At 36.0% G+C, this 25,652-nt stretch overlaps 1 protein-coding gene across 1 annotated transcript in view; it reads left to right on the forward strand.

The window, feature by feature from the left end:
- Positions 1-2,534: 2,534 nt before the first annotated feature.
- Positions 2,535-25,652, forward strand: part of LOC306843432 (alpha-(1,6)-fucosyltransferase-like) — a gene marked incomplete at both ends in the record, with an annotated part of 42,525 nt that continues 19,407 nt past the window's right edge. The window contains 3 exons of the mRNA XM_079374929.1: positions 2,535-2,737; positions 12,859-12,974; positions 24,488-24,653. Coding sequence (XP_079231055.1) covers positions 2,535-2,737; positions 12,859-12,974; positions 24,488-24,653 — 485 coding nt within the window. The remainder of the gene's footprint in view (positions 2,738-12,858; positions 12,975-24,487; positions 24,654-25,652) is intronic.

Here is a 25,652-nt window from a genome sequence, read left to right on the forward strand (position 1 = left end):
TTGCAGTGTAGACAAGGTTTTTGATTATAATAGGAACATTTTAGTTTAATTTAAAACATGAATGTTCTATTTCTGTTGCACTGCACCTTCAGCTTTCTAAGATAAAACAACAACATGATATCTTTATTATTATCCTCATTGATTATAAAGGGATCATTCTAGTTTTGTTGCACTGTTTATTTGCAGTGTTGCTGAGAAGACAGCGTTATTCATTATAATGAGATTGTTCTAGTTATGTTGCATCTCGAACAGATTTGCTTATGCTCTTATTCCCACTGGTGGCCGCCACATCACTCGCTGTTAATTTGCATAAAGCTAAACTCTCCTCAGTAGCATTGCATCGCCTGTGGTTGCTGATGTTAATATCGCAGCAAATCGCTGTCAGCATGTCACTCGCTTGCAGCGTAGACACAATGTCTCACTCATTCCTGGAGGGGAACTGATGATGCTGGGTTTTCTAGGGTCGTTCCAGTGCGCTCGTCACGTCAGTTTGACAGCATGGTGGTCGGTCACAAAACATGTGTCAACATCTGCGGGACATGTCTGGGGGAACGAGGGGGATTTAGCTGTCAGGGTCTGAATCAGTGTGAATGAAAGAGTTCAGACGAGTTTTAAGAGTCTCCTCACATCTATCATGAGATTGCACCGTGGTGAGACGGGTGCTTAGGCAGGAGTGTGAGAAACGGCATTTTTATTTGTGTTTTAGTTGTATTTGGATATTTTCAGTTCATTTTCATTGGCACGTTGTAGACAGCTCAGATTTCCCTCTGGATTTGAAGTAGTGTCTCAACAAAGAAACATGGGTTATCATACAAAAGTAAACAAAGAGCACTGAAATCAAATTGTGTTCGGTATTATTTAAACAAATTAATTATTTAAACTCCTCGTGGCCTTAGGAATACGCAGTGTGTGAAGCTGAAATGTTTATATAATAATTCCACACATCTAGACAATCTAGACAACTTCACTGATTATAAAAGGAAGATTCTAGTTCTGTCAAACTGTTGCAGTGTTGCAATGGCCTGCATGCAGGTTGAGTTTAATTCATTGTAACTGGAACATTGTAGTTGTGTTTTCTTGCATGCTTGCTGTGTACTCAGCTTTGTTGATTTTTACCAGATCATTTTAGTTTTTTGCATTTCTCACTTGCAGCGTTGCAGGATCACACATGCCTGCAGTGTAGACAACTTTTGTTAATTATAACAGGGTCATTTTAATTGTTACACTTCTCACTTGTAGATTAGTCAGTGTTGTTGATTTTTAACAGAAACATTCAAGTTATGCTGCATCGCACGCTTGCAGTGTTGCAGCAGGGTCATGCATTTGCAGTGTAGACGGCTTCATTGATTTTAATAGGAACATGCTTGCATTGTTGCAAAGACATGCACTTGATGTGAGTAAAATTATAACTGCAACATCCAAGCGGTCCTTTCTTGCAGCGTTGCATGCTTGCAGTGTATACAGCTTTGTTGACTCTAACAGGAACACTTTAGTAATGTAGTTTTTCTTCATTGCACCCTTGCAGTGGTGCATATTAGTTGCAGTGCTGGCAATGCCATTGATTCAAATGGGAACATCCTAGTTTTGTTGCGTTCACTTGGAGTGCTGCACAGTTGTTAAACAGAAATGTTCTGGCTCTATTTTGCTGGGTCATGCATTTGCAGTGTAGACAACTTCATTTATTATTTAAGGAGAGTTCTACTTTGCTTGCAGGGTCGCAATGACAAGTTAGTTTTGTTGCATTTCTCACTTGCAGTGTTTATCATATCAAGCCTTAACTTTGTTAAATATATATATATACTTTTTATTTGCATGAAATTTAAAAAGTACTCAAACCACATGGAATCACAAGCTCCTGTTGGCCTTAGAAACATGCAATGTTTTAAGCCAGAATATTTAAATAACCTTTCAGATTCGTCAACGTTAGAACACACATTTACATATATATTATGCAACTGTTACATGTACATATATTTTTGCACCTGTTGTGAATCTTGCAGAAATCGAAATATTTTCAATGCACACAAATAAGAACATGTACACAACATTTCGGTTGATGATGTTTAACCATTGATATCAACGACTGATGACTGATAATACTTTTTTCTTATTTTTATATTAGCTGTCTATGATTATATGGTGACACTTTTTTTGCTTGCAGTCGGCATTGTTGTTTATCTGCTGTCTGCTAACCGACCGACCAGTTGAAAACCACTTTCCTGTAATATCTTTCTTTCTTTCTCCAGAGCTGTAATGCATTCAGAGATCCCAGCTTTTGGACTCCAAAGGACATCAAAGCCAATGAGACGCCAGTGAAACTTAAAAAGCCAGAAACGCCAGAGTCATCTACTGTAGATACAGCATGGAAGATCTGCCTTCTTGACGAGTCATGATGCATAAATATCCACGGTGTACTGATGTACCTACATAGACGCAATCGCTTCTGTTGACCTTCCATATTTGGACGCTCTACTTTAACTGGCAGACACAACATGCCTGGTGTCCATCGGTTGTGACTGGAGTTTGGCGGCAGCATGCGTCCATGGGCGGGCTCCTGGCGCTGGATAGCGCTGGTCCTGCTGGCCTGGGGGACGTTGCTCTTTTATATCGGGGGACATCTGGTGAGAGACAACGAACATGCGCCGCGCTCCAGTCGTGAGCTGGCGAAGATCCTCACCAAGCTGGAGCGACTGAAACAGCAGAACGAAGACCTGCGGCGCATGGCTCAGTCACTACGGTAAACCAGCAAATAACACCACTTCACATCTAATTAGCTGAAGAATAAACTTATTTTGAGGAGCTGATTCCAAAAAATAGTGTGTGTTTTGCTCTAGCGTGTCACAGATTCTCACAAAATATGTGCATTTAATATTTTTGCTTTCAACAGCCATGTGTAAGGTGAAGAAGTCTTGTATTCTTCCTTAATCAGCAGAAAAACTGCCACAAATACATGATTCTACCTCTGAGCCAGATTACAAGTATTTATTTGATTTTTATTTATGCGTAATCCTGATTTCCAGTTTTTCCACAACCTTGCAGATTGTAAGTTAATGATGATAAATATAATAAATTGTGATAAGTGTGATACATTTTGAATACTTTTTTGTCATTAAAACCAAAACTTTTGGCATTTGACTGCTTTTGTTCATATATATATATATATATAATTTGAAACATCTTCAGTCTTATTTAGTGAAAACTATGCACAGTAAATGTTTATATATATATTTTTTTCATATCATCAAATGAGGTAATATTAGGCCTTTTTTTTTCTTTTTTTTTTGCAAAACAGCCGATTGAGGGCTTTGTACTAAGTGCCATTATCCATTATTACTGTTTCAGTTAAAGGAATAGTTCAGCCAAACATTCTCACCATCAAAATTCTCCTTTTTGTGTTCCAGAAATTAAAAAAATAACAGCATGCAGATTTGGAACAACATGAGGATGAGAAAATAATACCAGGATTTTAATTTTTGGCAAAATTATTCCTTTAAACGTTGGCGTCTATGCTAGACCAGCTGAGACAAGGATAAGACCATTTTCTAGGTTGATTTATGCTGGCTAGTACTGGTGTGATGCTTTTGTTTCAGGTAATCTATTTTGTTGCTTATTAGGAATATTTTAGTGTTTATTTGCTATGAGTTAGAAAAGAGTCGTTCACACGGGACATGTTTTTGTGTTTAAAAGCAGCTTGACACAATTGAACAAAACACAGAAGTTGAGCTATTTTTAAGTTGACCCAGCATCATGTTCTCTGCTTTTGTCTGCTGTAATTGTGCTGTCGAAGAATTGCTGCCTTTTGGGGGGCTTCTTTTTTTTTCTCAGTAAATATTAACAGGCTTAGCAAAAGTGTTTGGCATGAAGATGCATTGTGTATTATAGATTAATTTGTTTGTGAATATTATATTTGAGGCACAGTTTGGTTTGAGGTGTCAAGGCTGTGAGTTCTGCCACTGAAGAGTCTTTGTAACGTGCAGCGTTTGACCCGATTCTGTCTGATGTGAGTTCAGTACCCTGGATGGATACAATGTCAGCTCCTGTGCTCCCAACAGAACAAGAGAAATTGAAACATATGAATTCTGTAGATACAAAATCCTATGTTCATAATCTGCTAAATGCATACATGTAAGTATAATACTAATATTAAAATGTGAATGTTTTAATTAACATTTATTTTTAATTACCTAACTTAAAACTCAAATCATATTTTTTCCCCCTCAATATTTTTTTTTTTTTAAAGCACATAGAGTCCTTGCATTGTAATGTTTTTAATTTGTGTTTTATATTTATTTGTTAATAAAAATAAAATGCTATAAAATGTGACAAAATATTATAATTATAATAACATTTTAAAATCATGTATATGAATATTATTGGATTGTTGTTTTAATATTATCAATTAATTATAGTAGAAAAAACATGTTTATAAATGTTTTTATTTGAACTTTTATCATCTTAATATTAATAGTTTTTTGCAACTCACTTTTGATAAAAGCATCAGAGAAATGCATAAATGTAAGTGTAATATTAATAATAAAATGTTTTAATTAATCAATTTTTATTTTTTATTTAAATTACCTAACTTAATTAAAATGCAAAAACAATCACTATGCAAATTGAAATCATATTTATTTTTATTCATATAATGATTTTTATTGAAGCACAGTTCTTACAGTGCAGTGTTTTATATTTTTATTTTGTTTATTTGTTAATTGAATATATCATTTAATTAATATAATATTTCATATTCATACTTTTGTAAGTCAAATTGGATCAACATAAATACATAAATATGATATTAATTTTAAAATGTGCATTTTAATATTTATTTTTTAATTTGAATTTCCTAACTTATAATTCTAAAATAAATCTCACTGTAAACTGAACTCATATTTCTTTTCCCCTCAGTAACTTGTTTTTATTGAGGCACACAGAGTTCTTGCATGCAGTGTAGATGTTGAGCAGATTTGTGACGCGTGACTCAGAGCTCGACTGCAGCGGGACGGAGCGTGAGGAGTTTTGCAGGACGTTCTGGAGAGACATGAAGGAGGTTTTCTAAAGTTCTGGTGGAGAAAGTCACGATTTATAAAGAGTTTATACTGAGGAGAGAAGACTGGAGGAAATTTGGTGCTGTCATGGTTTCATTGGGTGACTTTTGACGCTGTACAGCAAAAGTCAGGGGATTGTGCAATATGTTCAAGAAAGGACCTGGAGAAAGTGCTGTTTTTAACAAGATCATCAGTGATGTAGGACTGCAAAATGAATTGAAGAAATAATTACAGATTGCAGCTGCCACAGTTAACTAGTTGGGAAGTGTTGATTACAGTAAGGGTAAAACAGTCTATTTTGTAAGAGAAGCGTGCTTGAAACTGTAGCACACAAGCATGTAGTTCCTTAAAAACAGCTCATCTATGGATCCAAAAAGCCAATCTAGGGCCCATAAGCAGTGAATAGAGCTGCTTTGGTGATTTGTCTTTGTCGGGCTGAAGGAGGGCCGCCTATTTCAGATATAAATCTTGATCTGATCAATGTCTTCTGTGCTTTAATTCCAGATCGTCAATCGTGGCTCTTGTGTGTCTTTCAGCCTCAATCGCGTCTCAGTCTCCCATTGATCTGCTCTAAACCTGGAGGTCCACCATATCAATCCTAGATCTCTGATAGATCCAGCAGCATCCTTGGCTTATGGAACTGGAGGAATATTGATTATGAAACAGCTGTATTTAGCTCATACAGGCATACTCATACAGCATATGTGCTTTTGTCATATAATGACATGTAGTTTGTGTGTGTATATATATATATATATATATATATATATATGTTTATATGTATGTATATATGTGACCCTGGATCACAAAAGCAGTCTGAAGTCACAGGGGTATATTTGTAGCAATAGACAAAAATACACTGTATGGATCAAAATTATAAATTTTTCTTTTATGCCAAAAATCATTAGGATATTAAGTAGAGATCATGTTTCATGAAGATATTTTGTAAATTTCTTAACATAGATATATCAAAACTTCATTTTTGATTAGTAATATGCATTGCCAACTTCATTTGGACGAATTTAAAGGCGATTTTCTCAATATTTCGATTTTTTTGCACCCTCAGATTCCAGATTTTCAAATAGTTGTATCTCAGCTAAATATCGTCCGATCCTAACAAACCATACATCAATGGAAAGATTATTTACTCAGCTTTCAGATGGTTTATGAATCTAAATGTAGAAAATGTGACACTGAAGACCATTGAGGTGCAGTACAGTTATAAATACAAAAAGCCAGAAAGTATACACAGATACAAATCCCTTAAGAAAATTAACCATGGTTTTACTTTTGTAAATTGTAGTAGCTAAGCATGTTTTTTGATGTATTGTACCATTTGTATAACCACAGTTTTTACCATGGTTAAAAATAAATCCAGGGTTAATATTTTTGGAAGGGATGTGTTGCCAGGTTAACAAAAAACAAACAAAAATAATAATAATAATACATTTACACCTTAAGAGGAAACATAAGATGAATATAGATACAGTTTGATGTACTTTTGTTTATGCTGTTATGTCTCCACCAATGTCAAAATCAAACCTATGCCCTTGGTATTTATTATAATTTGTCTTTTCTGTTATGTGTCTGTTTTTATATTTTTTATTGTATATTTATTTTGAAAAACAATAATAGTACCAATAATAATATATTATTGAATACTACAGATGTGAAGTCTGCATTACTGCACCCATATTGAAAACCTCTCATTTCTCCTAAAAATAACAAAACATTTCTTAAATGAATATCTTCAACAAAGCACTGTTCAAATGCCTGAAGGCACTTTGGTGTTTTATGTCATTTATTCTTGCACATACTACTATCATAAAGTGATGGTAAAAACCTACTGGATAGATACATTAACATGGGAATTGATGCTCTAAGCAATCAAATGTTTGCAGCCTTTGCTGATGTGAAATGGAATGGTCTTTGACAACGGCCTGTGTGTGTGTGGGGGAGGGGGGTACATTATTATGAAGCTTTGTCTACACATCATAATGTTGATTTGTTTCACAGAGACTCAGCGCTCACACCCTCAGGCTGGCTGAAGATATGTGTGCTTTCTGTCAATAGCATTATATGTGCAATTAAAATTGCCACCGAGCTCTGGAAAATATTCAGCCACAGACATTTTCATAGTGGTATTTCCCAAAAATACACACAACAAACACAGAAAATGAAATAGCTTCTCTTCACTAAAAGGTCTCTTATGAATAAGAATATCGACTCCTGCACTTAGTATGCACAGCCAGATTTTGACTATCGGCAGAAAAGAGATGATTGCCAGGGCATTGTCATACGGTTGCTAGGGTGTTCTGGTGCTTTTAACACATTACTGTGTGGTTGCTAGGATGTTATAGGTGGCTTGTTATAGGTGTATGTTATAGGTGTTCTCAATGGTTGCAATGTTACTATGCAGTTGCTAGGATGCTCTGGATGGCTGTAGCATTGCTATACAGTAGTATACAGTATACTATACAGTAGCTAGGGTGTTCTGGATTATCGTAATGTTGCAATGCAGTTTCTAGAGTGTTCTGGATGGTTGTTACCAAGGTTCCCTCTAATTTTTTTTTCTTGCTGAGAAAAACTTTTCTCAGGTTTTGGCCACCTGACCAAAAACATTCTTTATACCAGACCTGTACAGCACGCACACAAAAAACTGTGTAACTTTTAACTTTAATGTGCTAATCATATTTGATTTGACCCTTGGTGTAACTAAATGATGTACATCTTGGGTTATTTGAGAAAACATTTTTTTCAGTACAATACACTCCCATTCAAAAGTTTGGGATCAGTAAATTTTTTAAAGAAGTTTCTTTGGATCATCAAGGCTGTATCTATTTGATAAAAAAAATACTAAATAGTTTTTCACAAAATAATATTGGGAAATATTATTGCGATTTAAAATAAAAGTTTTCTATTTTAATATGCTTTAAATTATAATTTATTCCTGTGAAGCAAAGATGAATTTTCAGTGTCATGATCTTTCAGAAATCATTCTAATATGCTGATTTATAATCAATGTTGGAAAGATTTGTGCTGCTTAATATTTTTTTGGGACCTGTGATATTTTTCAGGATTCTTTGAGAAATAAAAAGTCGAAAAGAACAGTGTTTATTCAAAATATAAATTTTGTGTTACAATATACACTATTCAAAAGTTTTGGGTTGCATAGAAAGAGAATGATGTGGGCCAAATGAGTCGCTGTAGAAACCGAATACTTCAATGGTTGCGGACGAAATAGCTCAAATCGAGAGCCAACGCAAACACAGTGACGTGACACACAGTGAAAATTCACTGGTTCTAACTCTATAGCGGCACCAGCTCCATAGCGGTTTACCTGAGCATTGCAATTTTACTACAAATTTAATTTTAATTTAATTTTAATTTAAATTTTACTAGAAAACAATCAAATGGCTTTCCCAGCTCATCTTTGCATGTGCGCGGGAGGGAGCAGTGGTTGTTACATGTTGCTATGCAGTTGCTTGTGTGTTCTGGATTGTTGTAATGTTGCTACGCAGTTTCTTGGATGTTTGGTTGTAACCCTGTGTTAACCCTTCGTGCTCTGTCCCTGACCGTGGTCGGAGATAACAGAAAAATCCCTTTCCCTTCTGTCTGCAGCCAGTGAGCGAATGAATGACAACTTGGTTTTGTCAGAGGATTTATTGTTCACAATAGTAGCACGGTGATTAACGTTACAGCCGTAACTGTCCCCCGGTCATAACATGTCCCGTCTCTACATATCCTTTCCACCTCTTTTCGCTGTACTCACGCTCCCCCTCTCTCTCTCTCTCTCTCTCTCTCTCTCTCACCCACCCTGAAAACGGAGCTGCTCTTAAAGGACCCGCACTGTTCCAGGGTGTTCTGGATGCTTGTTACATGTTGCTATGCAGTTGCTTGTGTGTTCTGGATTGTTGTAATGTTGCTATACAGTTTCTTGGATGTTTGGGTTGTAACCTTGCTTACAGTTGCTAGGGTGTTTGGATGGTTGTTACATGTTGCTATGCAGTTGCTTGTGTGTTCTGGTTTGTTGTAATGTTGCTATACAGTTTCTTGGATGTTTGGGTTGTAACCTTGCTTACAGTTGCTAGGGTGTTTGGATGGTTGTTACATGTTGCTATGCAGTTGCTTGTGTGTTCTGGTTTGTTGTAATGCTGCTACGCAGTTTCTTGGATGTTTGGGTTGTAACCTTGCTTTACAGTTGCTAGGGTGTTCTGGATGGTTGTAACATGTTGCTATCTTGTTGCTTGTGTGTTCTGGATTGTTGTAATGTTGCTACGCAGTTGCTTGGATGTTTGGGTTGTAAAACTGCTTTGCAGTTGCTAGGGTGTTTGGATGGTTGTTACATGTTGCTATGCAGTTGCTTGTGTGTTCTGGATTGTTGCAGCATTGTTATATAGTTGCTAGATAGTTGTTCTGGATGATCGCAATTTTGCTATGCAGTCGCTAGGCTGTTCTGGATGGTTGTTACTAATTGCTACACAGTTGTTAGGGTGTTCTGGATGGTTGTAACATGTTGTTATGCTGTTGCTTTTGTGTTCTGAATTGTTGTAATGTTTCTATGCAGTTGCTAGGGTATTATGGATTATTGTAATGTTGCTATGCAGTCGCTAGGGTGTTCTGAATTGTTGTAACATGTTGCTATGCAGTTGCTAGGGTGTTCTGAATGGTTGTAACATGTTGCTATGCAGTTTCTAGGATGTTCTGGATGATTTTAACATGTTGATATGCAGTTACTATGGTATTCAGAGTGTTTTCTTACTGGTCCCATTGAGAAGAGTCCCTCCTCAGGTCTCTGTGGTATTCTGGTTTGTAGATATGGCTTGGGTTCTTCTTTCAGTGTAAGTCTGTGGGATTTTTCCACCTAATTCATCATCCAGCAGGTGAAAACCTTCAGTCTGATTGCTTAAAAAAGTAACAGCACACTTACCATAGGATTAGAGGTTTGTTCGTATTCGCTAATCATTTCGCAGTATTCAAATCTTCCTACCTCGTTTTCATCGAGGTATCTGTGTGATCTTCAGGCTTCGGCCTCCATCATCATCTTGTGAGTAATCTCGCGACCCTTGTAATTTCCTCTCGGAGCACCCAGTGACTCACAGTAATTCACTCACTGTAATGTAATTTGGCCACCGTTCCCTCCTGTATCAGACTCTGTTTTACTCGCCATCATCAGTTAATAATAAATAATAGATAAATCATCAGTTCTGAAGTTCTGCCTCTCTGATGCTCATGTCTCGCACTCGTTATAACATGTTTCATATATACTTAAATTCAATAGTCCTCAGGCACTTTTCATTTGCATACATTTATATATATATATATATATATATATATATATAGTTCCCATTTGCATATATTGCAGATATATATTTGCAGCCTTGAACACTGAACCATCTGCGCTCTTTGAAGTGTGTTTCGAGTATCTAGTAGTCGGAACCAGACAGGAGCTGATAGGGTCCTTGTGTAATCTCTAGAGGAGCTTTCAGGGGCCGAAGAGAAAAGAGCTTCACTGCAAACACCTGAGGGCCACAAGCTTCCTGATTTCACTCTCTTTTTCCGCTCTTGCTGTGCAGTCCCAATAATTTCTTCTCTGCTGGTTTCCTAAATATTTAAAGGGATATTTCACCCCAAAATTTATATTGTCATCATTTTCTCAACCTCAAGTTACAAACTTGTGTGAGTTTGTTTCTTCTGTTGAACATAAAAGAAGATATTTTAAAGAATGTTGGAAACTGAAAAGTTGATGGAAGCCATTTACCTCCATAGTATGGAAACAAAAAAACTATGGAAGTCAATGGGAATCATCAACTGTTCGGTTACCCATATTCTTCAAAATATCTTCTTTTGTATTCAACTGAAGAAAGAACTTAATACATTCTTCAAAATATATTTTGAAGAATCTGGATAACCTAAGAGTTGATGGTACCCATTGACTTCCATTGTATGGAAAAAAAAATACTATGGAAGTCAATGGGAATCATCACCTGTCCAGTTACCCACATTCTTCAAAATATCTTCTTTTGCATTCAACAGAAAAAAATCATACAGGTTTGGTGGGTGAGTAAATGATTTTCTTTTCTTTTTTTTTGGTGAACTATCCTTTTAACTTAGTTTACAGTCATAATGTAAATGACTAGCATGACCTCATTACTATCCGCAGGTGTTTATAAAATGAACTGGATTCTATAGCTCTTTATCATGATGCAAAGCTGCTTACAGCGGGCCGACCTACTTCTTTTACAAACCGCAGTTAGAGAGGCATAATTCAGATGTTATGGAATGTGGGTCTATTCGTTCATTTCAGGACTTGAAAGGCCAATTTAATCTGCCAGGGTGTTCATTTTTCTTTTACTTTTACAGTTATTTGCTTTGTTTAAAGCAAAACGGTTCTCCATTTGCCTTCATGAAGTCTGAGGCATCCGAATTATATGATAAAATATTAGAATGTTCCTATTAAATCTTAATTGGATGTTTATTGCATTAAAGACCTGGAACTTTTGTAATCTGAATCTAATTGGAAGGTTGTTTGGAATAATATTGCTGCAGCCTCGAGAAACCTTAATCTAATTATTCATTATAGCTTTCTTCACAGATTGTATTTCATGCCACATCATTTTTTTTTTTCAGATCAAAGGAGTTTCTCAAAAGTCTCAATAACTGTGGCTATACTTTCAAAATATTGTGTATTTCACACTTTCACTAACCAAAAAAATACAGTAAAAACAGTAATATTGTGAAATGTTAAATTGTCATTTATTCCTGATCAAAGCTGAATTTTCAGCATCATTACTCCAGTCTTCAGTGTCACGGTCCTTTAGAAATCATTGTACAGTAACATGCTGATTTGCTGCTCACAAAACATTTCTGATTATTATCAATGTTGGAAACAGGTAATATTTATGTGAAAATCATTTATACATTTCTTATTTCAGGGTTCTTTGATGAATAGAAAGTTTAAAAAAAACTATTTATTTGAAATAGAAATCTTGTGCAACATCATAAATGTATTTACGGTCACATTTAATCAATTTAATGCATCCTTGCTGAATAAAAGTGCTAATTTCCTTTTCTTTTTTTAAAGCCTTTTTGTTTTCTCATGCAGCACTCATGGTTGTTTTAGTTATTTGCTTTAAAATTAAAGCCTTTTTGCATCTTTTGAATCAATTAGTATTCCCTCCTCCACTCTTGAAAATTGTGCTAACATGCTCTATTGATTTCTCCACGCTAATCTTTGTTCCTTTGCATATAGACCCTCATGCATATGCATGCAGCAGCGGTATTAATATTAATGCATGATTACCATATTAAACGATCTACTCAGTGGTTTCAGCACTTGGACGGATATTGACCCATTTACCATTGCATGGAAAACACATGAAAATATTCAGTAAACATTCAGTAATAAAATAAGGCCAATATGATAATATGCAATGTTAAATGAGCAGTTGTTGGTGTCATGCAGAGTTTCCCAAAGGCTCATTAGTTAAGGGGTGATTTCATCTAAATCAGCTGAATAGAAACGAACAGTCAAACTGTAATTAGCAATTATGCTTTAGACGAATGTAAGCAGCAAATTTATGCAGCCCACTAAACGCTATTGAACATCACAGCAGACATTTATGATTATTTTATTCATTGCCAATTGGTAATCAGGCTCCAGTGAATCAACATTTGGAGCTTGTAGTTTTGCATTTGTTTTACGCAGCGTTGGCGGAGTGATTGCTTTCTTCGTGGACGCTGCGAGTTTGCAAACGCTTTAAGCTGCGGAAGGAGTTCGCTAACAAACCATGTGCGTTTTGTTTTGCAGGATTCCGGAAGGACAGTCGGATGGGCCAATATCATCAGGAAGACTGCGGTCTCTTGAGGAACAGCTAAGCCGAGCCAAACAGAAGATCCACAGCTTTCAGAGATTATCTGGAGACGGTAAGAGAGGAGCTCATCAGGACTGAGTCTCTATTTCTGAACCTAACAAAACCTTTCCATACACATAATCCAAACACTCATAGTCTTCCATTGGTCTGATAAACACTAAACGGAAGATGTTAATAGATTTTTATTTAGACAATGCATCTTTAATATGAATTAATCTTGAATGTGTTTTTATTGCAACGTATTTTAAGTAAAAAAACAAATGGAGAATCTGCCAGTTTAGTAAGATATAAATACGCTTACATTCTCAGTACAATCTACAAAATTAAGTCTAAGTAAGTTTTAATTTTGTCTAATTTACACTGCACTTCAAAAGTTTGGGGTTGGCAATTTTTTTTAATTGTTTTAATGTTTTTAGTATCTTATGCTCAGTTGTTTGCTAAAAAAAAATACTGTAAAGTCAAAAATAATGTGAAATATTATTACATCTGTTTTCTATTTGAATATATTAAAAAATTAAATTTATTCCTGTTATCAAAGCAGGAAGACCAAATGCATTCATGATTGGAAAAAAAAAATATATATACAATATCTCACAGAAGTGAGTACACCCCTCACATTTTTGTAAATATTTTATTATTTCTTTTCATGTGACAACACCGAAGAAATGACACTTCGCTACAATGTAAAGTAGTGAGTGTACAGCTTGTATAACAGCGTAAATTTGCTGTCCCCTCAAAATAACTCAACACACAGCCATTAATGTCTAAACCGCTGGCCACAAAAGTGAGTACACCCCTAAGTGAAAATGTCCAAATTGGGCCCAAAGTGTCAATATTTTGTGTGGCCACCATTATTTTCCAGCACTGCCTTAACCCTCTTGGGCATGGAGTTCACCAGAGCTTCACAGGTTGCCACTGGAGTCCTCTTCCACTCCTCCATGACGACATCACGGAGCTGGTGGATGTTAGAGAACCACAGATGCTCAATAGAGTTTAGGTCTGGAGACATGCTTGGCCAATCCATCACCTTTACCCTCAGCTTCTTTAGCAAGGCAGTGGTCATCTTGGAGGTGTGTTTGGGGTCATTATCATGTTGTAATACTGCCCTGCGGCCCAGTCTCTGCTTCAGTATGTCACAGTACATGTTGCCATTCATGGTTCCCTCAATGAACTGTAGCTGCCCAGTGCCAGCAGCACTCATGCAGCCCCAGACCATGACACTCCCACCACCATGCTTGACTGTAGGCAAGACACACTTGTCTCCTCACCTTGTTGCCGCCATACACGCTTGACACCATCTGAACCAAATAAGTTTATCTTGGTCTCATCAGACCACAGGACATGGTTCTAGTAATCCATGTCCTTAGTCTGCTTGTTTTCAGCAAACTGTTTGTGGCTTTCTTGTGCATCATCTTTAGAAGAGGCTTCCTTCTGGGACATGCAGACCAATTTGATGCAGTGTGCGGCGTATGGTCTGAGCACTGACAGGCTGACCCCGCCACCCCTTCAATCTCTGCAGCAATGCTGGCAGCACTCATACGTCTGTTTCCTAAACACAACCTCTGGATATGACGCTGAGCACGTGCACTCAACTTTTTTGGTCAACCATGGCGAGGCCTGTTCTGAGTGGAACCTGTCCTGTTAAACCGCTGTATGGTCTTGGCCACCATGCTTTAGCTCAATTTCAGGGTCTTGGAAATCTACGCCATCTTAATGTAGAGCAACAATTCTTTTTTCAGATCCTCGGAGAGTTCTTTGCCATGAGGTGCCATATTGAATGTCCAGTGACCAGTATGAGAGAGTGAGAGCGATAACACCAAATTTAACACACCTGAGACCTTGTAACACTAACAAGTCACATGACACCGGGGAGAGAAAATGGCTAATTGGGCCCAATTTGGACATTTTCACTTAGGGGTGTACTCACTTTTGTGGCCAGCGGTTTAGACATTAATGGCTGTGTGTTGAGTTATTTTGAGGGGACAGCAAATTTACACTGTTATACAAGCTGTACACTCACTACTTTAAGATATAATAAAATATTTACAAAAATGTGAGGGGTGTACTCACTTCTGTGAGATACTGTATATATATAATTTCATAAAATTCTGCATTTTAAATGTATAATGGCTGTCAGTTCTATTCATTAATGTAATGCATTTGGACAAATATTTTATAAATTAACACAATTATTCATGCTTTCTGACTATAAGTATGCTTCCTACTGTACAATCAGAACAGTTTAAGCCTTTTAATCAAGTGAGTTGTTTTTTTCTGTCCTCATTTCTAACAAGAATTGAATTTCCTTTGTCAACCAGCAAGGGAGTATTTTGTGACAGATATAACAAACTATGCATCATCAGTAGCAGTTTCTTTCCTCAAATTACGCTGGATTGCTTTCATGCAAATATAAATCTCAAAATGCATAAACTGCTCTCCAGACCCCTGCAGTTCCACCCAGGGTGTAAAATTAAGACTTGAGCGTTGGCGAGAATATTACATTTTCCAAGGAAATCAACCTATGTCTTACTTAATTACATATGAAACTGGGATACAATAATGCGTTTTAACATAAAAAATAGTTGTTTATATTCTCATTTAGACTTACAGATGTAGGTCTAACAGAAGCACAACAGCATGAGTCATTGTGTAGGTAGAGTTTGAATGTTTGCACGTTTGTGTGTGTATTCAAGTCTTTGCATGCATAATCATGGCTAGCGAACAGGTCAGGGTCGGGGAAATCTCCTTGCTGCAGGATCTGCCAGAAATAACTACCAACAGCAGTAGCAGCAGAAGTAGCATCGTCACCCCGGGCCAGAAGAGCACAGGTCACAGATGTATAAGAATCATCCTTAAAGAGCCTGTCTCTCTGGCGCTGCTTCACGTCGTGTTCTGACCCCTATAGATGCTGTGTGTCTCACTCAGGTCACCTCTGCTGTAATGAGAGCATGATTAGAGTAGAAAGCTGCTCACCTGCAGCACCTGAACCTCACAGCCACAGTCATAGTACTTATTTGAATGATTCTTCACTAGACTAGAACAACATTTGCATTAGTTACATGTACTTGTATCTACAGTATGTATGTACAGCATGTAATAGATATTTATTCTTATTTTTTAAAAAGTCTATACAGTTTTTATTCATTTTTATTATTTTGTTTCAGTTAACATTTATTTCATTTTGATAAAAATGTTTTTCATGGTTTTAGTTTTAGTTAATAAAACCCTGATTTGTAGTTTTATAATTGTAACAAATTTCTAAATGTACAAAGGAATATATACAATATATTTCTTAGATTTAGAGATTTGTTTGTAATATTTTGAAACTATTAAACGGCAAATATGCTATTTCATTTTATACTAAAACCAAGTAAGGGTAAATAAGTAAAATTAAAGGGGCCATATGATGCCATTTCAAGTTTTCCTTTCTCTTTGGAGTGTTACAAGCTGATTGAGATAAGATCCCTGAAGTTGCAAAGACTCAAGTATCAAAACCAAAGAGATATTCTTTATCAAAGTTAAGACTCTGCCACGCCCCCCTAAAACGGCTCGTTCAAACACGCCCCCACAGCTTGACGTCAAGATGTGGAAATATTTGCATAATGCAGCCCAAATGTTCACGCGAGGTAAGAAGGCGTGGTTTCAGTAACCGCAGTAGTGTTGATGAAGCCATGTCAGGGAGACACTGTGTTTCCAGGTGAAAGCAAAAGCAGTTTATTTGGCCTTACGAAAGTAGATGCACTTTTGTATGTAAGAGAGGGAGAAATGGTCACACAATTGCGGCTTGTGTGCAAACACATATGAGCTTCATCACGGTGTCTGTCATGTGACTCTGTTCCCCTCTCGGGCTTGAACTCATGGTAAAACTAAAGACATTATTTACTGTCTTTCTTTACTATAATTTTGAAAAGCTGAAGCTGGCGATTATGGAAAAGGGCATTACATTTCTGACGTGGCTTGCGGTGTTCGGCCAATCACAATGCACTGTGCCAGTTGGCCAATCAGAGCAGACTGCACTTGTCGGATGACCCCTTTAAAGTATTTGAAATGCATCAAATACACGTGTTTATAGATAGATAGATAGATAGATATAGATAGATAGATAGATAGATAGATAGATAGATAGATAGATAGATAGATAGATAGATAGATAGATAGATAGATAGATAGATAGATAGATAGATAGATAGATAGATAGATAGATAGATAATGATAGAAAAGATAGAAATCCACCTCTTGTGTTCATGCACATTCCTTGTTCATGAATCAGTCTGAATGAACAATATAATAGCATTAATGGGAAGGCTAATTTAAAGTGCCTAATTATGAAGTTTTAAATCTGAACGTTCACCTTGTATAAAGTTATTGTCTCTCAGAAGAAAGAGTCCACTCTGAATCATTGAAACATTAGCATAGTGCCCGCCCATTCGTTATTAAAACGAATCCCAAGCCGTTTAACATTGACGTCAACGTGAATGAATGACGTTGGTCTGAATGAAAATGCAAATTCTGTCTTTGCTGCTAGGTGCTGCTTTTGGAGCGATAAAAGCTCACAAAACCTGCTGTAAATTAAATCGAGCAATCGTACCAATCATCGCAGATTATCGTCATGCAAATGAGGGGTTTGGAAAAATTAATCCTTGAGCAAATCGTTTGGGAGTCGTTGAGCAAATAAGGTAAAAACAGATGCATATTATAAGAAAATTAAAGTGTTTTTTGAACTTGCATGCATGTCAACCTGTTGTTGGGGAATCCCAAAACCAAAATATGAACCTTTCATAACCCATAATAGGGGCACTTTAAAAAAGTAAGTAAACAACTCACACACTTAGATATAATCACTAAGACTTGAAATGGCCTGAAAACATATTTAGCAAGCTTTGATGACTGACAGAGCGTTCACACCAGACGCGACTTGCGCAAATAAATCGCGCTATTCGCGCGTAGCTGGACGCTTGAACATTTTGAGTTTACTCGCTTCATTCGCGCATGAAATTCGCTTCAAAACAGATGCGAATTCGCGTCATGGGAGGGGCTTCTGCAGGCGGCTCCAGTCTCATTGAGAAATGGCTGACATGGATTTTGTTGAGAGGGTAGTTGCACTTTATGTGCTATGGAAACACTGGATGCGTGTATTTCCGTCGAGAATGTAGTTGTTTAAAACTCAAATCTGCGGTTTATTTATAAAAACAGCGCCTATTTGAAAATGTGCTTCGCCGATTTCTAAGCCGTGAGCTCCAGGCGATCACCGAGCGCTCGTGCTCATGTATCCCGAAGAGAGGAGCATAACCACGGCTAGTCCTTCTGACATTTGACTATTAAAAAGAAATGTTCACAAAATAAAATATATTGTTTAAATTGTTACTGCCTTGAGTTATTATGATGGAATAAATGCTTAAAAACACTAAATTGATGAGTTTCATACTTGGCTTTAATAAATAGAATATTGATTACATTGTCAATCAATTTGTTGTACTTTTTTTTTTTTCTTCTGATAGTGTAAGTAATGTTTAGCCAAGAAAATGTGACTGGGACATAAATTTGTTCCTGTGAGTATACAGTGCTGCTCACTAATATTGGCACCCTTGGTAAATATGAGCAATGGCGGCTGTGAAAATAAATCTGCATTGTTTGTCCTTTTGATCTTTCATTCAAAAAATTTACAAAATTCTAACCTATCATTGAAGTAAATCGATGGAAAGTAGGAGGAAATTCCCATTATGAAATAAATGTTTTTCTCTAGTTCACGTTAGCCACGGTTATTGGCACTTTTGTATGTTCGCAATCATTTGAAATGTGTTGAAGTTCATCTTAATTCCGCGCAAGACTCAGAAAGCGTTATTGTTTCTATTGTTTTATCTCCCCAAATGTCTTTTACTGTGGCTGGATTATATCGACCCCCTAATTCTACAAAAATATTTTATGACAAATTGATATCCATATTAAAGGAAATCGGTTCGAAAACTGAATTAATTGTTTTAGGTGATTTTAATATAAATTGGATGGAAAAAGTTAAGAGACATCAACTCAAAAGTATATCAGATCAGTATAATCTTGCACAAATGATCCTTGGCCCAACTAGGGTTACTCAATCAACACAAGAATTACAAAATGTTATTAACTGGTATGTCAGACCACAATTTGACCTTAACTGTAAGAAAGTTGACAAAACAACGATTTTTATATAAACTAGAGGGCAAAAGCTTTTTTAATATTATTCCAAAATCACTAGTCGGTCAATTTGAGGAGAAATTAAAGCACCTGGACTGGATTGATGTTTTACAGTCTGGGGATATAGAGGAAGCATTTAATACCATGATGGATAGAGTTAATAAGACTAAAAATGAATTTTGTTCAAATGTTTCTTACTCAAAATACGTTTGCCATGGTTAAACGAACATCTCTGGAAGCTAATGAAGCAGAGCTACTTGGCATTAAAAGCTGCTCTTAAATCTAAATTACCACATGATAAGAGAAAATTCCAGGATCTGCGAAATAAAGTAAAAGAATTAAGGCAGGCCAAAGCTGATTATTTTATTAAATTAATTGATTATTCTAAAGGAAATAGTAAATTAATATGGAAAAATATTGATAAAATTACAAAGAAGGAGAATAAAGCAGTTCAAAATTGGGCTATAAAGGACCAGTCAAAATGAATAGAAGATAAAGAACAAATAGCTACAATTTTTAACTCATTCTTTTTGAATTCTACACAGTGTCTGGCCAGGAAATTTGGTGCTAGATCAGGAATACTAGAACCTAAACAAGGAAACTCCTTTCTTCACAATTGAAAATGTTTCAGAATCCACTGTAATGAAAATATTTGATAATTTAAAAGGCTCTAGGTCTAAAGATGCTTATGATATCGATGCACAATTTTTTTAAACTTATAAATCATCTCTTTGCAAACCTCTAACACATCTGATAAATTTGTCAATAACAAACTCCTATTTTCCATCCTGCTGGAAGGCGGCAGTAGTGATACCTATCTTTAAAGCAGGTGATAGGACTTTTCCATCAAATTATAGACCCATAAGTATCCTTCCAATAGCATCGAAAATTGTAGAAAGGGTAATTAGTGATCAATTAGTTTCTCATTTAAATGAAAGTGAAGTAAATTTACATCCAATGCAATTTGGGTTTCGAAAGAACCATTCTACAGAAACAGCTAAATGTTTTTTTGTCGAACAAATTAGAAGTCAACTTGAAAAAGGTGGTGTTGTTGGTGCTGTGTTTTTAGATCTTGCAAAGGCATTTGACACCGTTAATCATAACTGTTTAATTTCCAAACTTCAGAATTTTAATTTATCTGCTACTGCCTTGACCTGGATGAGATCATATTTGACTAAGAGGAAACAATGTACAAGAGTGGTTGATAAGTGTTCTTCTTTTGCTAGCTGTCCTATAGGGGTTCCTCAAGGGTCTATTTTAGGACCCATTTTATTTAGTATTTATATTAATGATCTCTGTCAAGTATGTCCAGGTGTTAACATTCTAATGTATGCAGATGATACTGTGCTTTTTGTTCATGCAAGAACTAAAGAACTTGTTGCAAGCAAACTGACATCTGCAATGGTGGAAGTCTTGAATTGGTTAAATAAGTCTTGTTTGTCCCTTAATGCAAGCAAGACAGTTTGCATGTATTTTACTGCACGAAAAAATAACTCTGTGAATCCAGATAGCGTACTCAATGGTGCAATCAAATGTGTGACACATGTCAAATTTAGGAATAATAATTGACCAACACCTGTCTTTTAAAAAACAAGTAAGAAGGATTATAAATAATGTTAAATTCAATTTAAACATCAGGCATCAACTGTCTCAATCAGCTGCACTACTTTTTGTACATACTTTGATTCTTCCTCATTTGTCATATTGTATAACAACCTGGTCACAGGCAGGTGCGAACACACTTAAGCCTGTGTACTCTCTTTATAAACAAATTTTGAAAGTGCTAGACAAAAAAAAGCAAGGGATTACCATTATTGTACTATTTTGAAAAAGTTAAATTTTGATAATTTTGATAATTTTGTATTTTACAGTGATGTATGCCTGATGTACAAAATTATCCATAATCTTGCTCCGCCTCCTCTTAGGGGATGCCTGGCCCATATAACGGCAGTGCCGGTAGGACAAGAGCATCTGCTCGGGGAGATTTAGTACCGCAGTATAGAAAAACCGCCTTTGGTCAAACAGCGTTCTCGGTTAGAGTAGTGAGGTTATGGAATTCTTTACCTACAAACATTTGAAGCATTGACAGATACACAGTTTTTAAAACTAATCTTAAGCACTGGATACTATCAGAACAAATTTGCAACCACTAATGACTGTGTTGTAAGTCTTGTGTTTTTTATATATAGTTTTTTACTTTTGTGGATATATGTATTATGATGTTCTATGTGGTGTATATGTAATATTGTATGTTATTTAATTTTTTACCTGCCCAGGGACAGCAGATGTAAATTAGCTGTTAGCTAAATCTGGTGCAATTACTTTTAATTGTGCATTGTTCTTGTAAAATATAGGAAACACCTGATGAGACCATTCCTTCATACAGAATCTCTCCAGATCCTTCAGATTCACAGCTCCATGTTAGTACTTCTTCTCTTCAGTTCACCTCACTCATTTTTTACAGGGTTCAGGTCAGAGGACTGGGATGGATATGGCAGAAGCTTAATTTTGTGCCCAGTGACATCTTTTTGTGTTGATTTTGATGTTTGTTTTGAATCACTGTCTTGATGAAAGATCCAAACATGGTCCATTATAAGATTTCTAACAGAGGCAGTAAGGTTTTATCTGTTGGTATTTGATAGAATCCTTGATGCCATGCATCTGAACAAGATGTTCAGGACCTCTGGCAGAAAAACAGGCCCACAACATTAAAGATCCAGCAGTATATTGAACCGTGAACATGGGGTATTTTTTATCTCTGTTTGCACCAAACTCATCTGGTGGGTTTGCTGCCTAAAAGCTCTTTTTTATGTTTCATCTGACCATAGAAGCCAGTCCCATTTATAGTTCCAGTCGTGTCAGATAACTGAATTTGCTGGAGTTTGTTTTTGGATGAGCCAGGAGTTTTTTCATGAAACCCATTTGAACAACATGTGGTGATGTAGGTGCTGTTCGATATATTTTTTTAAGCTTTCTGACCCCAAGACTCAACTAATCTCTGCAATTCTCTAGCTGTGATCCTTGGAGAGTCTTTAGCCACTCAAACTCTCCTTCTCAGCGTGCATTAGGACGATACAGACACATGTCCTCTTCCAGGCAGATTTGTAACATCTTTAGTTGATTGGAACCTCTTAATTATTACTCTGATGGTGGAAATGGAGATTTCCAATGCTTTAGCTATTTTCTTACAGCCACTTTCTATTTTGCGATGCTCAACAATTTTGTTCTGCACATCAAAACTATAATCTTAGGTTTTACTCCTTGTGATGGACGAGTAAGGGAATTTGGCCTTTGTGTTCCTCATATTTATAATCCTGTGGAACAAGAAGTCATGGCTGGACAATTTCATGTTCATAATGACCCTGGTGTGCTAAAAAAAAAATTTAAATATGAATATACTTCAGAGATTTTCTTTCTCATAAGAATTTCTAGGGGTGTCAATAATGGTAGCCAACATGCATTGGAGAAAAACATTTATTTCATAATGTGAGTTTCCCCCCCCACTTTCAGTTGTTTTACTTCAATGAAAATTTAGTATTTTGTGGATTTTTTGAATTAAAGATCAAAATTATTTTGATGCAGATTTATTTTCACAGCCGCCTTTGCTCATATTTACCAAGGGGGCTAATATTAGTGAGCAGCACTGTAACTGTGAGTATATAACAGTGACACCACTGATATTTACAGTAAATATATAATATTTTGCCTAAATAAATAAACTAGTCTTGATAAGTCTAAATTATAAAACTACAAATATAATAGTTCATTCAACACTGAAGCATTTTTAAAATGTATATATTTTATAATAATCTAACCCAATATTTCAGTATTTTTATGCTTAGTATAGTATCACATTGTTAGCTTGGTAACACAACGATTGTGAGTCCTACTGTATGCAGAGCATCTAATGGCTCGTTTCCACCAAGCAGTACGGGTCAGTACAGTATGGTACGATACGATTCGGGACGGAACACCCTGATCCAGCTTGCGTTTCCACTGCCAACAGTACCCTTACTTGATAGGCGTGGTGTATGCTGGAAAGTAGCGACTGACAATAAAGCGCAACAATAAGCACAACTCTGCCTCTTTTTGTTAAATGTCAGTTTTAATGAACAATAATAGCCATTATAAAAGTATATGAACAAAGTATAAGAGGCTTATATAAGAGGAAATAAAGACAAAGGCAAACAATTCAGTTAAACGTATGCTACAAAGTCAGCCCTGTACTACGGTAAAGTTCAAAATAAATATATAAAATTAAACATAACTTTTGTGCTCAGCCAAAAAGATATGACCAGGAACAAATAATAGATTCATAAGACCACAAATGCCTGTTAAATATATCCAAAACTAATTGTATCTCATGTTTAATCCCTACAGAGACATCAGAGCCAGCGGCAAATGTCGGAAGGACTAGCCGTGCGTAAGGCTACTCTATGTGGACACATGAGCACTGAGCGCCCGGTGATCACGGGGAGCTCCGAAATCGGCATAGCAAATAGGCGCTATCTTTATAAATAAACCGCAGATTTGAGTTTTAAACAACTACATTCTCGCCTGAAAAACTCTTAAAACTAAATTTCATGACATGATAACAGTAATATTTTGAAAATTACGCAGGTTTTTGGGCAATGACCTTTCACAAGTCCACAAGAACAGGCAAGAACGTATGTTGAGAAATGGCTATTTTCTGTGTGAATATATAAAATCATAAAATACACTTATATTTTTTTGTGTTTGCGCACTCTGATGTAAATAAGCCCAACATGGACCACAGAGCGGAACGAGTATCCCCTTCAACCAATCAACATCTGCAGTGAGTTTAGCTCCACCTTTTTGGTATGCTAGGTACCCCAACGGAAGGGTACAAAAAAGTGGTACGGTACAGTTTGCTATTTTGGTACCATTCACAACTTCTGACAATGGAAACGGAAATAATAGCGTACCATACTGTACTGAACCGTACCGCTCAGTGGAAACGAGCCATAAATGAGTCACTTCTGAGGTTCCATCTCAGTTAGGATGCTGCCCATGTATACGGGATACAGCAGGGCAGCTCACTAGGATTTGGAACAGATCCTTCATTCAGGGTCACCTGTCCCGGAGAGATTATACCCAGGTGTTTCTTGAAAAGCACTGAAATGGACTTATTACATAAGAGCAAAAGTAGGGAAGATCAACAGCAATTGCAACCTTTCACATTTTCTTCAAGAACTCACAGACTAAAGATCTTCTTGCCATCTTTTTTATATAAAACACACGTGTCAACAGTAATAGCTGGTAAGTCAACTAGATACATTGTGTACTGAGGCTGTGTAGTTGTGATTATCTTCACAGCCTTTCAGACATTATTGCCTAATTAAAGCACTTTTGAATCTCCCTTCTCTTTGTCAGTTGGTCCTGGTCGAGAACAGGAGGAACTGCGGAGGAAGGTGGAGAACGGAGTGAAAGAGCTGTGGTATTTTATTCGCAGCGAGATACAGAAGCTGAGTCACGTGGAGCCGTCAGACAGACAGAAACACACTGAGACGCTGCTGCAGGACCTCGGCCATCAACAGAGGTCAGATACAGTATGATCACGCTGTTGCTCACTGATGCTCTTTTGTTCCTCAGGGGAATCTGGTCGAGGTTTCATTCAAGTTTTGGAGAAATTAAAAGAGACACAAATGAGACATGCTGAGAACCAGGGGACTTCACTTGCTCTCATTTAACCTTATTATTGTCTTGGAGAAACAATTTCTATCTCTCTCAAAGCATATTTAGGTCATATTGTCACAGTCAAAACAATACAAGAACATAAAGCCTATTTTTTGAAGCCGATTTATTGCATTGTGGTAATAGCACATGTAGCCTCTGAATTCTTTTCAATGTAATAAGAAAAAAATGTAAAATATTTTTTTTTAATGTAAAATAAGAAAAAAATGTTTTATTGAAATCATAAAGAATTAATGAACCACATGAGTATTTATTGTATTGCCTTTAATTAAAACATACATTATGGTATTATTTGTACTAGACTAAATTATATATATATAATATACATACATACATATATATATATATATTTTTACTCAACATTTATGGTAGGAAATTTTCCAATTTTCCAATATCTTCATGGAACATGATCTTTCATATACATATACTTATACATATATATATACGTGTGTGTGTGTGTGTGTGTGTGTGTGTGTGTGTGTGTGTGTGTGTATATATATATATATATATATGTGTATATGAATAATAATACATAAAATATTTTTTTATATATATTTTAAACATTAAGATAAATGTACAACAAAATTATACAATAAAAATATAAACACACACATGTATATGTATGTTTTTTATATTTTTATAAATGTATTTTAAATTATAATTATATAATTTTGATCAACAAGACTGTATTTATTTTATAAAAAATACAGAAAAACAGTAACATTGCAAAATATTGTTAAAATTTTAATTAGCTGTTTTATTTTTGAGTATATTGTAAAATGTAATTTATTCTTGTGAGTCAAAGCGGTATTTTCAGCATCAGTGTTCAGCGTCACATGATCCT

The sequence above is a fragment of the Barbus barbus genome (genome assembly GCF_936440315.1).
Source record: "Barbus barbus genome assembly, chromosome: 24".
In the NCBI taxonomy this organism is placed as follows: Eukaryota; Metazoa; Chordata; class Actinopteri; order Cypriniformes; family Cyprinidae; genus Barbus; species Barbus barbus.